Consider the following 16,372-nt stretch of genomic DNA (forward strand, 5'->3'; position numbering starts at 1 on the left):
CCAGAATTAGCTGCTTCTATGAATTCCTTACAAGAGTCAAAACGTCTGGATTTAGACTCAGCTTTCCCACTGAAATAACCATGAACAAAAATCGGTTATCTTTGTGTGCTTATTCCCTCACAGTCCCTTAGGACTGTGAGGAGTTCATTGGAAGTGCTAAGCAAGAGTCTAAGCACAGCAAAGGTGCATCAGTACTTCAGACCAGTTAGCCTTTCCCAGTATCTGCATTTTCATTATCTGCTTCATTCAGCTGCCCTTAAGGCAGATTAAGACTCTGGGTGTGAATTTCTTTTAACTACTGATAGTAGATTAGGGTGGTCTCTGGGTGGGTGCCTAACTAACTTAGAAACTGTGAAATACTATGTTTTTTGTTTTGTTTTTTTCCCTTTCTGGACAAAAGAAAACTACACTTTAAGACTGCAATTTGGTCTTGACTTTGTCTAATCAAATTGTAGGGGCAAGAATTTTTTTTTTTTAACGTATTTTCATTTTATTTGAAAAAAGCAGTGAGAATGAGAGCAACAGCTAGAGCCAATCCAAAACAAAACCAGGAAGTCAAAATTCAATTAGGGTCTCCCACATGGCGGCTTGGACTCGAGGACTTGAGCCACTGTCTTGCCACAGGGTGTCTTTCAAGTAAAACCTCTTTTTATTGAATAATAATAAAAAAAAATTTAAAGAGGTATTAAGCCTCTCTTGTCTCATGAAAGTTTGCAACTATTTTTTTTTTTTTTTTTAGCAAGAAACGAATCTCAGGGCCAGCATAGTAGCTGAACAGTCTATTCCTCTGTCTGCCAGGGTCAGCATCCTGTATGGGTACCAGTTCTAGTCCCAGCTGCTCCACTTCCATTCTAGCTTCCTGCTTACACACTGCAAAAGCAGGAGTAAGGCTGAAGTTCTTGGGCCCCTGCATCCATGTGGGAGACCCAAAAGTTTGTGGCTTCAGATCAGCCCCACACCAGCTACTGCAACCATTTGGGCAGTGAAGCAGTAGATGGAAAATCTGTCTCTCCTCCACTCTGTATATCTTTCTAACAAAAAATAAATTTTTAAATAATAATAATAAATCTTTAAAAAAGAGACCTACTCTTTACACTTGATAGATTACAGAATGTGAACATTAAATTCTAAGAACTAAGACCAGTGTCATGGTGCAGCAGGCTGTTGTTTGCGGTGCTGGTGTCCATTTTGAAGTTCCAGTTTGAGTCTCTGATGGTCAAATTCTGATCCAGTTTCCAAGTAAGGCACCTGTGAAAGCAGCAGAAGCCGACCCAAATGCCAGGGTCCCTAACATGCATGTGGGAGACCAGGATGGAGTTCTGGTTCTTGGCTTCACCTGGCCCAGATCTGGCTGCTGTGGCATTTACGTAGCAAGCCAGTAGACGAAAGATCTGCAGCCCTCTGGATCCCCACCTCACTTCCTGTCGCTTTGCCTTTAAAATAAATCATTTATTTTAATTAAAGAATTAGCTTTTATTAGACAAACTTAAACGCAGGACAGGAAGACTATAACTTCGTAAACATGGAAAATCACACCAGTCACAGATAGACACAGACTCAGTTTGTGGTCCACAAATGAGCTGTGAACTAAGTATTTGCCCAATGAGAACTCAACAAGAGATCTGCTACACTGTCCAACCAGGCAGTACCTAGTCACATGCAGTTACTATGGTCAACTTTCCAACCCAGTTCCTCATACTACCAACATTATACATACTCAACAGCTGTACTGAATGGCAAAGAAAGCTTCAGAACAATTTTACTGTACAGTTCACAAGACAACACTGCTTTCTCTAGTTTTTCTGGGGCCCAAAATGCGAAGAGGAAAATTTCCTCAACATTAAATTCTGAAAAATATGAAGCACAGTTGAGAGACACACCCATGAAGGATTTCAGACAAGGGCAAATGGATTCAGAAAAATATATATATTTAAATTTTCAGAGTTCACAAAAGAGGCTTTAAAACAAAACAAAATAAAAAATCTCTTTCCCCTCCTGAAATCATTGAACTTTCAGATAGCTATGACCCAGAGAAGAAGGCACTAAGCATGACTGAAAATTTCACTAGACAAGTGGGTATAAGACACAATTTTTTTCAAGCGCTTGTGCCAGTGAGACCAAACTGCGAGCTTAGTAAGCCACAATTGTATCAATCTCTAAAGATGCTCATCAATGTCATAAAGCTTTCAGTTAGAACACTACAACTGTGAAGGGGGAATACCCCAGTCCCAAAACAGTTAAATATGAAGATATCAAAGACTGTATTACAAAATAAAGTACATTAACACATTTTAAAGTGAATAATATTTAATTGCAAAATACAAAATGAATGCTCATCAGCTTTTTTAATCTTTCAAGTTTTGTTATTCCTGTTAAAGATTTTTAAAAATACGCTTGTGGCCAGTGTTTTGATACAGCAAGTTAAGCTTGCATTTGCAATACCAGCATCCTGACAGCACTGGTCAAGTCCAGGCTGTTTCACTCCCAAGCCTGCGCCATGTTAATGCACCTGGAAAGCAGTGGAGGATGGTCCACGTGCTTGGGCCCCAGCCACACTCAAAAGAGTTCCAGATGGAATTCCAGACTTCTGGCTTCAGTCTAGCTTGTTCCGGGCCTGGCCATTATGGCCATATGGGAAGTGAACTGGCAGATGATCTTTCTCTGCAACTTGTCTTTTTTTTGAAGACTTATTTATTTTTATTTCTATTGGAAAGGCAGATTTACAGAGAGGAGACAGAAAGATCTTCCATCTGCTGTTCACTCCCCAAGTGACTGCAATGGCCAGAACCGCACCAATCCGAAGCCAGGAGCTTCTTTCATGTCTCCTAAGCTTCTTCTGGGTCTGCACCTGGGTGCAGAATCCAAAGGCTTTGGGCCATCCCCAGCTGCTTTCCCAAGCCACAAGCACAGAGCTGGAATGGAAGTGGAGCAGCCGGGACATACACTGAAACCTATAAGGGATTCCTGGCATGTGCAAGGCAAGAATTTAGCCATTGAGCCATCATGCTGACCCCAAATCTAACTTAAAAAAAAGTTTTAAAAAAATCTTTAAAAGAAATATATACTTTATTTGACTAAAAATATGGCAAACATGCACCCATGTTGGAGAACGACAAGTTCCTAGATCCAGAACTCTGGACCAGCCCAGTTCTGGCCGTTGCGGCCCTAGGAGGAATCAACCAATATGGAAGATCTTTCTCTCTGTCACGCCTCTTTTCTGTAAATCTGACTTTACAATATAAACAAATAAAGCTTAAACAAACAAAAAAATTAGCTTCTCTGTTAAGCACCCCCAAAGAATGCTTTCTAATGAATGATCAGTAAACTTGGAACTAACTTCATTTACAAACTGTATCAGCTAAAAATCAAAATACTTATGTTTATGACAGCATTACCAAAGACATATGTTTCACAATTAGTGCTTAGCTTTACACTTTACAGTTCCTTCCTCATTTCATTGAAAAGAAATGAAGCACATATAAATTACTGAATCTCAGATGAAGCTCCTCTATAAGTGTTCTATAAAATGTAACCTTTCATTAAATGAATACTGGTAAAGACTTCATAGATGTTACAGAGTTAAAAGATAAACAGTGTTGGGACCAAGCATTTAACCTGGCAGTTAATACAGAGTTAGACATTGCCATCATAGATGGTTATGATGGCTATGACAGGAGCCACTGACTGCAACTTGCTGATGACAGAAATCCTGAACGACAGCAGGGATGGCTCAAATCAAGTGAGAGTTGAGCCAAGTAAATGGGGTACCTGAAGTGGGTTTCCAGATTTCAGCCTGGCTTAGCCTTGGATGGTGGGCAAGTGTGGACAGAACCAGTACATGGGAACTCACACTCCACTATCCTGTTCACAGACTCCCACTTGCACATTCTCTCTCTTCTTCCCTTTCTCTGCCTCTCAAATAAGAGCTTAAGGAGAAAAAAGGGTCATTTTAGACAACTGCTGAGATTTTGATGTCATTATGATATTCATTTCCTAACACAGGTATTTTTAAGCACATGCCTAAAGATTTGGTTAACTTCCTATCCTAAACAGTCCACTCAGCACAATTTCCTTTAGAACATCCTCTACCTTCACAGTATCCATTACAGTGCGGAAAAAAAAATGCTGAGAGAGTCATTTCACTGGGCCTTCCTGGAAACCAGCAGAACGTGAAATAAAAGCAGCAGTTGCTGTATTCTACAGGAAATGAGGGAAAATGCTGAGAATGCAGCATTCTTTTAGTTCTTCCAACACAGGATACCAGCCATTGACTTTTGTGGACTGCACAGTTTCTTCATCAACAAATAAAAATACCTTTAACCTTCATAACCTCCACACTTAAACACAGAGATGTTCCCATCGCATGTCAGCTTTTGAAGGAATCGTTTCTCTCAGGAGAAACAGACTTAGTTCGGCAATTTCCAACTTTAAGCATATACTCAGGAAGGAGCCAGAGCCACCGACAAGTGTTACAAATACTGAGTTTCAGTAAACTACCAGGGCACTCCAGGATTCCTTTCCAAGGCGGGCACCCTGGTACAGCAATTCAAACCGCCACTCGCAGCACTGGCATCCCATACCTAAAAACAGATTCAAGTCCTGTCTACTCTGCTTCCAATCCAGATCCCTGTACTGTGACAAGCAAGCACTGCTCAAGAAAGCTGCTATCTCCTGGCTTGAGACTGCACCAGCCCCAGCTGCTGTGTCTACTTGCGGGGATGAACAGTATATGAGGACATAAACCTCTGTGTCACTCTGTCTTGTTAAAAATAAGTAATTTTTAAAAATTATTCAGTCAAGTTCATTGCAGGCTAATTCTTAAAAATACAGTAATTAGATGAAATATTAGACAAATTTTAACCAAGCTACAAGGAATATAGGGAAGTTTTTACTCTGAAAATCTTGGGCTTAATCTTGGAAAGCTGAAAGTTGTATCCATCTCCTTTACTTTTTTTTTTTCAGATTTATTTATTTTTATTTGAAAGATTTACAAAGAGAAGGAGAATAAGTGAGAGAGTCTCATTCCCCAAATGGCCACAAAAGCTGGAACAAAGCTCTTAGCCAGGAACTCCATCAGGGTCTCCCACATGGGTGGCAAGGGCGGAAGAACTTGAGCCAAATTCCTTTAGCTCCCAGTACATTAGCAGGGAGCTACATCAGGAGTGCAGCAGCCAGGACATGAACTAGCGTCCATATATAATGCATCATTACAGGTGGAAGATTAACCTGCCCCCAGCCCTTTACTTTTGAAACGCAGTGTAACTGGTATAAAACATTGAAATGGTAGCAAGGTTACAGTCTAATTAGGAGTGGTAGGGAGACAGACAGGAACAGAATATACCCAAACCTACCTTTCAAGAAACTAGAAAACAGCCTTACTTTGAGGGTTAAACATTTTAATATTTAATGCTGAGTTTATATAAAGACTTTGAAAGCAGGACATGAATGTACTGGACACCAAGCACTTGCTTCTCTGATGAGCTTCCTCTACATTAGAGTTGTCCAAGTCCTGACAGAAATTTCATTCTATGATGCAACTTTCTAAAATTATCTTTTAAAATGCGAGTCCAGGGTTATATTCAGTTAAACCTCATCAATACTGCACATAATTATGCATTTTTCTACCTGATACTGATAGCTCTGCTTAAGAAATCAGAAATTATGTAACACTCATCACATGGTAATCTGGAGTTAGCAAACTTACTTCATGTTAAGAACCATATGGATATTTAAAATACCATTTGCAGGTCATAAAAAATTACCAACTTACAATTAGCCTGCTAGGGGCCAGTATGGTGACGTGGTGAACTAGTCCTCTGCCTGTAGTGTCAGGATCCCACATGGGTGCCAGTTTGTGCCCCAGCGGCACTACTTGAATCCAGCTCCCTGCTATTGGCCTAGGAATGCAGTACAAACTGGCTCAAGTTCTTGCATCCCAGTAACTATGAGGGAAACCTGGAAGACACTCCTGGCTTTGGGCCAGTTCAGCTCCTGAGGAGTAACCCAGTGGATAGAAAAAAAAAATCTATTAGTTTGCTACAGATTTATTGAAGTTTGAGGCCCCTGTGTGAGACCCATGGGGGTAGCACTAGACTAAATGATATCAGATTTCCCCACTCCTAAAACATAATCAGCTACAAGCTCAGACCATCTTTCAACTGAGTCACTGAAATATTATCTTGCAAAATTCAGTGCTACAAATTTTGAATTCAAAAGGATGAATGAAACAACAGGAGAGTTGTAGGTCATATCAAAGTAATTTAATATTAGAAAATTCAAAGCAACATTAACATAATTAAATGTGGGGTGGGCACCATAATGTAGTAGGTTAACCCCTCCCCCTGTAGTGCCAACACCACAACGGGATGCTAGTTTGAGTTTGTTGAACTTCTTTTTCAAGATTTTTTTTATTGGAAAGGTAGATATACAGAGTTAGAAAGAGACACAGATCTTCAATCAGTTGATTTACTCCGCCAGTGGCCACAACAGCAGAATTCAGCTGATTCAAAGCCAGGAGCCTCTTCTGGGTCTCCCATGCGGGTGCAAGATCCCAAGGTTTCGGACATCCTCCACTGCTTTCCCAGGTCACAAGCAGGGAGCTAGACGGGGCATGGAGCAGCTGATACGAACCTGCACCCATAGAGGATCCCAGTACATGTGAGGTGAGGATTTAGCCAGTAAGCTATCATGCCAGGCCCTGTAGTAAACTTTTAAGATGTTCTTCAAATGAAATGTTTCATATAGGAGTACCATGTTGGCACCTCACAAAAATATGGTTATGTAATGTATCAGGAAAAACAGTGAAGGATGACCCCAGATCTCCTTTACATCGGAGATCGGTAAAAGGCTCCTAGCTCCTGGCTTCAAATTGTACAAGCTCTAGCCATTGTGGTCATTTAGGGAGTGAACTAGTGGATGGAAGATCTTTCTCCTTCACTCTCTGTGAATCTGCCTTTCAAAAAAAAATAAATAAATAAACATCTAAATTAGCACCCATGCATACATTTGGAAACATAAGAGCAACTTAATATTTTCACTGTAACATTTGCGTATAATTGCCTTTAAAAAAAAATTTGGAAAGTCAGATTTATAGAGAGAAGAGCCGTTGTGCTCACTTAGGGAGTGAATCATTGGACGGAAGATCTTCCTCTCTGTATCTCCTCTCTGTATATCCGCCTTTCCAATAAAAAAAATAATAAAATAAATCTTTAAAAAAAAAAAAAAAGCCAGGAGCTTCTTCCAGGTCCCCCAGGTGGGCACAGGGTTCTAAGGCTTTGGGCTGTCCTTTACTGCTTCCCTAGGCCACAAACAGGAAGCTGGAAGGGAAGTGAGGTAGCCATGACAGAAGTCAGTGCCTACTTAGGATCCTCATGCATGCAAGGCAAGAACTTTAGCAGGAGGCTATTGTGCTGGGGCAGTGTAATTGTCTTTTATTCTTTGGTTTAAATTTTAACTTAGGTGTCATCTCTAGTGAGGAAAGAAAAAAAATATAGGGAAATGAACATGTTCTTTAGTTTCAGAAGATCTTGCAGCGTTCAAATTATAGTTTATATATTCTAAAAAGGAAAAAAGAAAAAAAAATTCCATCTCAAAATCCTATAGACACAAGGGCTGGCACAGCAGCACAGGGAGTTAAGCAGCTGCTTCTGATGCTAGCATCCGATATGGGCTCAGTGTGACTCCCAGTTTGCTCCACTTTCAATCCAGCTTCCTGCTAATGCACCTAAGGAAGGGGTGAAAGACAGTCATACCTGAGTCCCTGCCACTCACAAGCAGACCTGGATGAAATTCCTGGCTTCAGCGTGGCCAGCTCTAGCAGTTGCTGCCATGTGAAGTGAAGCAGCAGACAAAAGAGTTCTGTCTCTCAGTTTCTCACTTCATCTCTTTCAAAATAAACACAGATATTTTTTAAAATCCTCTAAGACACTGCTTCATAACCTGAAATCCAATGTTAAAAAACTAAATGTAAAATTCTGAAGTTGTCAACAGAAAATGACTAGCAATACAGGTTTTCAAGAGTTGGCATCTTTTAGCTTCATTTTCAATTGCTGTGGAATGAAAGCAACTGGCACAACAGAAATGTGGAGCAACTTTTTTTTTTATCATGCTTTCACAACATTATGTTAAAATAATTTCTGAAATGACACAGTAATGTTTTATTCCTTCTGCATTTATACACGAAGCACCTTTTTTTAGTGTTTCTAAGCATAAGATCTACTTGGTTGGAAATCAAGTGCCTTGGACACTGTTTTGACTTTTAGTTGGAATATGTGTTGATGGATAGTTTCTTTGAAGCTTTCAGTAAGTGGGAGCCATCTGATTCCGTAATGAGTGTAGCACCTAAATATTCTGAATTGCTGTCCTGAGGACCTATACTGAAAGAGGCTTTTGTTCTTGAACAGTATCCTGGTAGATCTGATGATGATTATTGGCTCGATGTCTGATTTTTTTAAAAATACATTTAAGAATTCTGATGCAGAAATCTTGCACAAATTTGCATGGAACAAAGCCTATAAAACTGAAAGCAGTAGATCAAATACTAAGCTAATCTTAGTGTGATAGAGGAGGAAAAGTTTGATGCCATAATTTCTCCCTTCATTGGTGTTGGACTTCAATTTATTGAAATGTAGTTCTGTACAATTTAAGCTTCAGTAAAAAATGGCTTGATTGTGCAGTGCCACTTAGAAAAAAAAACTATATTTCAAATATTTGCTTAGGAAGAGTGTGCTACAGGATACCTTTAATTCATAGTAGTGAAATTTTCTCTGCTTGCACAACCACCAAACCCTTTTAATTCTGTTGCTTTTACATCAATCTTCTTCCATTACCTGAAATGTTTCCGCATTTTTCTTTGTTTTCGGCAATTTTTAGAGATGTAATCTATTCTATCATATACTCCCTTTCACTTAATTCTGTGATTTACTGGTGAATTCAGATTTACTTGTCCACATTACTTTCAGAGAAAATTGTGCTCCTACTTGCCTTCCATTACTATAACTTATAATCTCCAGAGTATTTCTTTATATTAATCTTTTTTGTATGCCACAAATGGTGCCAATGGTTCTACAATTTCTTCTAGTTGCAGTCAACAACAAAATTTAAAGTATTACTTCTCACTTTCCTCCCATTCCTTTGCAGTGTTTCCAATTACATATTTAAAGAACTACAAGCAACTACTCTGTGATACTATGTACAGAGAATATTCTACAGTTAGTGTGAGTCTGTTTCACTAAGTGCTTAATACGCACTTCAGTTGCAATGCTGCTCAGCTCAAATAAATGTGCAAGTATATATATCTGAAATCAATGGAAGCAAAAGTTAAAGCAGGACACACAATCTGAGGTATGGTGAAGACACAAAACTTGAGATAGAGGGCCTGGCACAGTAACCTTGCTGCCTTTTATGTGCCCAGTATCCATTATGGGTGCCAATTTGTATTCCAGCTTCACCACTTCCCATCTACCTCCCTGCTTGTGGCTTGGGAAAGCAGTGGAGGATGGCCCAAAGACTTGGGATCCTATGCACCCAAGGGGGAGACCTTGAAGAAGCTCCTGGCTTTGGATCTGCTCAGCTCTGGCCGTTGCAGCCACTTGGGAAGTAGCAGATGAAAGAGCTTTCCCTCTGTCTCTTCCGTCTTTCCAATAAACTAAGAAGGAAGGAAGGAAGGAAACCTTGAGATAGAATTATTCCCCAATAAGATACTTCTTTCCTCACTTATACTGTAACCTTGACACTGAACAAAACTTGACAAGCAACAGAAGATGCAGACAATGGAACCCTTAGACACTGCTGATGGGAATGTAACAATTCAACTGTTAGTGGAAAAAGTTGGAGATCTCTCAGAAAATTTAAATATGGAATTACTTTATGGTCCAGCAATTCTGCTCAGTGTATCTCAGAAGATTAAGAACAGGTATTCAAATGAAAACTTGTACATGAATGTTCACTGCAGCTCTACTCCCAAGACAAAAGGTTGAAACATCCATGACCTAACCAAAGGAGGAATAAAATGTGACACACCTGATTCAATGGGCTACTGTTCAACCACAAAGGAACAAAGCACTGAAATACCACAGAACATGGATGAATGTCGGTTACTGCTGGTGAAAGAGTTAGTAACAAAAAGTCCTATATTCTATGATTCAACTGAAGAAAAATGTAAGGAAGAGGAAATACAGAAAAAATGCAGATTAGTAGTTTCCAGGGGATGTGAAAGAAAGGGAGATAGACAAAATACTCGGTATGAGGCTTCATTTTTGGGCCATGAATGAGTGTTAGATACAAGCAATGGTTCCACAAAACTTTGAATGTACCAAACTGTTCACTCTAAAATGGCTAGTATCAAATAAATTTTATTTTATTAAAAAAAACCTTTGGCCTCTGTTAGGGATGAGCTACGCTTAATGTAAAATTCAAGGAGTCATTAGTCTTAATCTACTAAGATATTTTGGTAGAGCAGTTGAGTCACAGCTTGGGATGCCCACATCTTTTATGAGACAGTTTGATCTTGGCTACCATTACTCATTTCCAAATAATGGAATCTATTAGAAGCCAGCTGTTTCCTCACACATGTTCAATTCAGTCAGGTAACAAAACTCCCCAGGCAACAGGGCAAGAACTAATCGCTATATGTCTAAAAGGGGTTAAGTATTGTGTTATAAACACAGGCACATTATATTCTAACTTCACAACTGCTAGCAAGGATTATTTTAATGTAATAAAAATGGAAGATGAGACAAACTTAAAAATTTCATGCAATCAAACAGTTTAAGCATATAAAACACTTTCCAGATTTGCACACTGTACTCTAATTATGGAAATATGATTTTGTTAAAGATTTATTTTTATTATTTTTTTCATTGGAAAGGCGGATATACAGAGAGGAGAGACAGAGAGGAAGATCTTCCGTCCGATGATTCACTCCCCAAGTGAGCACAACGGGCCGATACTATGCCGATCCGAAGCCAGGAGCCTCTTCCGGGTCTCCCACGCGGGTGCAGGTTCCCAAAGCTTTGGGCCGTCCTCGACTGCTTTCCCAGGCCACAGGCAGGGAGGTGGAAGGGAAGCGGGGCTGCCGGGATTAGAACCGGCACCCATATGGGATCCCGGGCGTGCTAGGCGAGGACCTTAACCACTTGCGCCACCGCGCCGGGCCCGGAAATATGATTTTAATAGACTTGGTTTCCACCCTTTCAGTAACCCTTAAAATCAGCTTGAGAGCTTAAAGAAAAGTGCTTATGTACCTAATGATTCAGAACAGGAAGTACTAATATTACGGGCAGTTCTGCCTGCCAAGCTCAACACTGTATGTTCTATAATCTTTTCCCCCTTACTACTATACTATTCAAACCTCTTTCCCATTTTCTGTCAGTATAGATGCCTACCTTAAGGATAATTCAAGTCTTACATCAGCACAAAAACAAAAACACAAATATATGGTAAATAGAAATACATTCCCTGCTCTTTTGTAAGTGGTTTCAGATTGTAAAACATTCATGCACTCCCACCTACCAAATTGTCCTTTAAGTTGAGCCTTATTTGAGTGATACAGATAAACCTGGTTTTATATTAACCTGATCAAAAATCATTTCGCACAATTTTCCAGAGGAAACTTTCATAAAGCTCCTTAAAGAGCTATCATTTAGGGCCTGGCACAATGGTTCAACAACTACATCCTCACAATGCAAGTGCAGGGATCCCATACAGACATTGGTTTGTATCCCAGTTGCTCCACTTCCCATCCAGCTCCCTGCTTGTGGCCTGGGAAAGCAGTAGAGGACGACAGCCTAAAGCCTTGAGACTCTGCACCCATGTGGGAGACCTGGAAGAAGTTCCCAGCTTTGGATCAGCTTGGCTCTGTTGCAGCCACTTGGGGAGTAAAGTGGCACATAGATTGGTCTGTCCTTCTATGTAAATCTGACTTTCCAATAAAGATAAACAAACAGATGTTAAAAAGATATGCAATGTCAAATGTTGGTTCACTGGTTCCACTTTCCTTGTAATATGAAAACCATAAACAAATTACTACAAATCTATATGTATCAAAGAACACCAAAGCCTAATAATGAAACGCGGTATATTTTGCAGTTCTCATTACACAAATCACTGATGCAATATGCCAAACCGAGGAAACAGTATTAACTCAGAGTCACACAGTAGCCTTTAGTATAACTATTAACTTCAGCTTCCCCATCTATAAATTAAAGCTAACCCCACTATGCGAAAAGATCTCCTAATTAAATAATGAGAAGAAGAGTTCTTGGCACATAGTATTTGTTCAGATAGTTATAATGGTCAAAGTATTTTGATTTTGTAGATTTAATTTCAGGGCAAAACAGGATGGATGTTTTAAATTGTCTTCCACAACACAACAGACTCACAAAACACAAGTCTGACATATGGGTTTGGTATAATACACTCAAATCCAAGCTTTCCTCCGAGTTAAGAGCATTACTCACAGGCCCTTGGCCAAGGGGGTGGCAAGACAGTAACTTCACTGCAGCTCACAAGGCAGGTTAATTTTAAGAAGTAGATTTAGCATGATATAAATGTAAATTTATTCAGAGAAATAGCTTAATGCTAATAAACAGAACTAAAGAATTAAATATGAACTTACTTGCCATTTAAGCAAGACTAGTCACTAACCACTATATTAAAGGACATATATTAGTACTTTTGAGTAAAAATCTGTGCAAAAATGGCATTAGCAGCTAAGTTTACTTTGCTGCAAAAAAAAAAAAAGCAGTTCATGCAGTGTTTCAAAATAGGCATATTCCATGATCTTTTTAAATATTTCTTTTGAAAGAGAGACAGACAGACAGACAGAGGCAGAGAATTACAGAGATTCTTCTCAAATGCCTGAAAAAGCCAGGGCTGGGCCAGGACAACACCGGGAGCCTGGGACTCAACCTGAGTGTCCCAAGCAGTTGTCAGAAACAAAGGACTTGGGCTGCTGCCTGCTGCCTCCCAGGATGCCATCAGCAGAAACTGTTATCAAGAGCAGGAAACCTGAAATGATTTGGCAAGCAGCCCAAGCATCAGTTTAATTATAAGGCCATCAACTTTTTTGAAGACTCCTCATTTAATAATACTGATAAAAACCTAACTGAATTGGTATTTCACAAGGGTATTTTATCAGATGTGAGTAAACATTAGTTTAAAATGTACCAAGAGCAAACAGTAAGATAACAAGCACTTAGATAGAGATTCTCATTTCAGGGGGTTTAGTTTCAGGATGCAATCAATTTATCAAATTAATACCTCCATTAAGTCCTGTATATTATCAAGCAGCCAAATACACAAAAGATCACGATCAAGTAGACAACATCCACGGTTGCAATAAAGTATGTAGGTGATCTCTGCCAACTAACCAATTTAAGCATGAATGCAGGTGCAGTCTACCTTGCTCATCACTTTGTACTAAGAGTTTAATGTATTTTCTAATATGCAGTAAGTATACAAATTTCAGATGAAGGCACTGACCCCAAATTTTTATAAATCTGAAACGTATAGATCCGAAAATGAAATGTCATGTCACTTGTTTAGATAATGCACAAAACATACCAAACAAAAACTATACAGCTGACAATGTTCTGAACTAATGCCTCAAGTACTGTCCCACACATCGATCATACTAACTCTGTGAGGTAGTATGCTCACTTTAAAAGCAGCAAAAGGTCATTCCCGTCTTGTATTATCTGGAATAACCTAGGTATGCAAATCTTTCTCAGCCATGAACTTTATCGACTCAAAATTAGATCAAATATATTTTCAATTAAAACAGAGCCTGAATTGAGTTGATCCTAAATATAAAATAATACCAGATTTAAAAATTTTAGTACCAAGAATGTAAAATATCTCATTAGTATTCTTATTACTGATTGCATGTTCAAATGATATTTTGGATATGCTGAGTCACATGAACTAATTGAGCTGCAGTTAATTATAGGCCCTACTGATTTTTTTTTTAAGATTGAAGATATTTCTGGGAGCTGGTGCAATAGCATTTTACTTTTAATATGGCCACTAAACAAACTAAAATGACAGATGTGGCTCACAACTTCTTTTGGACAGCACTGGTCTCCAGAACTCCAGATCTCTGTTCTACTACGTCATGTCATTAATCACATTTTAAATAGGAGGAAGGCTGAAAAATCTCAGAGGCTGAAAAGCACAAACTAGGATACTGTGTAACTGCTCTTAAAGTATTTCCAAGAAATGTAACAATCTTTTTATTATTATTATTATTAATTACACTGCATTATGTGACACAGTTTTATAGGCTCTGGGAGTCCCCCCACCCCTCCCCAAACCCTCCCCTACCCCGGTGGATTCCTCCACCTTGTTGCAGTATTATAGTTCAAATTCAGTTGAGATTCTTTCATTGCAAGCATATACCAAACAGAGTCCAGCATCTTATTGTCCAGATAAATTCAACAGCTTCTTGGGGAGACCATCTCTGGTCTGAAGGTAGAGCTGGCAGAGTATCATCCCGATCAATTAAAAGCCCCAACATAACATCAGCAACAATTTATAACATTATGGAATTAGTTGACATGGTATTGAGTAACCAGTATGTGAAAAAAAAATACAAGTTCTTAACCACATCCTGTGACTTCTTCATTGATACTTCAATTTTAGTTAATATACAACCGGGTTCTATACACCTTAAAATGACTACAGATTTCTACTCAGCTGTCTTGTGTCTATTTTCATTTTAGTTAACAATCTTTTTATGCCAGGAAATCCAGGAACAAACCTCACTATGATACTGTGATCCCTAGATACTACTTTCTCACATTATTCAGGTAAGAAGGATGTTTGGGGGAATCATTTGGCCAAGAGGTCAATATGCCCACATTTCTGGATTTGATATCTCTCTGCTCTCGTGCCAATGCAGATTCTGTGAGGCAGCAGGCCTCACAGTCATGTCTTTGACACCCACATGATAGATGTGAACTAAGTTTCTTGTTCCAGTCATTGTATTTGGAAAATGAGTCAGCATATGGGAACTCTCCCTTTTAAATTTAAAAATAAACTTTAAAAATAACATGTATATTCAAACTATATATATTATACATATATTTAAATATATACACGTTTTTCAGAAGGAAAGGTTTGGTAGGTAGCAGTACAATGGCATAGCACACTAATCCTCTACCTGCAGCAGAATCAATTTGAGTTCAAGCTGCTACACTTCGATCGAGCTCCCTGACTGAGGCCTGGGAAGTCCACGAAGGATGGCCCAAGTGTTTGGGCCCTAAATCCATGTGACAGACCTAGAAACTCCTGGCTCCAAGCTTCAGAGGCACCCAGCTACGGCCATTACAATGACGTCAGGGAGTAAGCCAGCTGAAAGATCTGTTGCTTCTTCTCTGTATCTGACTCTAAGTAAAATAAACAAATCATTAAAAAATTGGGAGAACTGAATAAAGATCTAAACGTATGGGGCCTGGAGCAGTAGCATAATGGCTAAAGTCCTCGCCTTACACACACTGAGATCCCATATGGATTCCAGTTCTAATCCCAGCAGCATCCACTTCCCCTCCAGCTCCCTGCTTGTGGCCTGGGAGTCTAGGATGGCCCACAGCCTTTGGACCCTGTACCCGCTTGGGAGACATGGGAGAGGCTCCAGGTTTCAGATCGGTGCAGCTCCAGCCTTTGTGGCCGCTGGGGGAATGAATCTACAGATGATCTTCCTCTCTCTTTCCTCTCTGTACATCTGACTTTCCAATAAAAATAAAATAAATCTTTAATTTATTTTGATAATCTTTATAAGGGCTACAGGAAAGTGGATAAGACCACTGTTTCCACATTTTTTTTTTTTTTGTATCTGGAATAAGCAGGGAGATAAAGGGAGAAGCATCACTCTAACCCAGGGTCCCTGATGCATGCACTGAGGGCACTGCTCCAGTGGCTTTGATAGTTCAACAGTTCTGAATTGCTGCCAAACTCACCATTCCAAGTACGATGAAATCTCTCCACATTTATTACCTACATTCTCCAGAAGCCGGATGCTCACTCCATTCACTAATTATCACTCATGTCCAAACAGTAGTCTACTATCACTTCTGAATAATGAGTATTTCAATTCAATTTCAACAAACAAAAATGCTGAGGCAGATACTTACAACTTTTTTTTTTAAAGATTTATTTAGTTCTTTGGAAGGGCAGATGTACAGACAAGACAAGGATCTTAACATCTGCTGGTTCGCTCCCCAAATGGCTGCAATGGCCAGAGTTGAGCTGATCCAGAGCCAGGAGCTTCTGGGTTTCCCACGTGGGTACAAAGTCACAAGACTTTGGGCTATCCTCCACTGTTTTCCCAAGCCACAGTAAATGGAGCATCCAGGACAGGAACCAGAGCTCATAT

General features: G+C 39.5%; 1 protein-coding gene across 3 annotated transcripts in view; it reads right to left on the reverse strand.

The window, feature by feature from the left end:
- CLTC (clathrin heavy chain) overlaps positions 1-16,372 on the reverse strand; it is a 68,375-nt gene that overhangs the window by 47,739 nt on the left and 4,264 nt on the right. Inside the window, exon 1 of one of the 3 annotated variants that reach the window (XM_041000957.1) lies at positions 5,771-5,849. The exons of the other annotated variants lie outside the window; for them this stretch is intronic. Within the exon in view, the coding sequence (XP_040856891.1) occupies positions 5,771-5,842 (72 nt within the window). The 5' untranslated portion in view covers positions 5,843-5,849. Of the gene's footprint in view, positions 1-5,770; positions 5,850-16,372 lie in introns of those variants that run through there. 3 annotated transcript variants of the gene reach the window in all.

The sequence above is a fragment of the Ochotona curzoniae genome, unplaced genomic scaffold (genome assembly GCF_017591425.1).
Source record: "Ochotona curzoniae isolate NIBS_2020 unplaced genomic scaffold, NIBS_Ocur_1.0 scaffold_2453, whole genome shotgun sequence".
NCBI lineage: Eukaryota > Metazoa > Chordata > Mammalia > Lagomorpha > Ochotonidae > Ochotona > Ochotona curzoniae.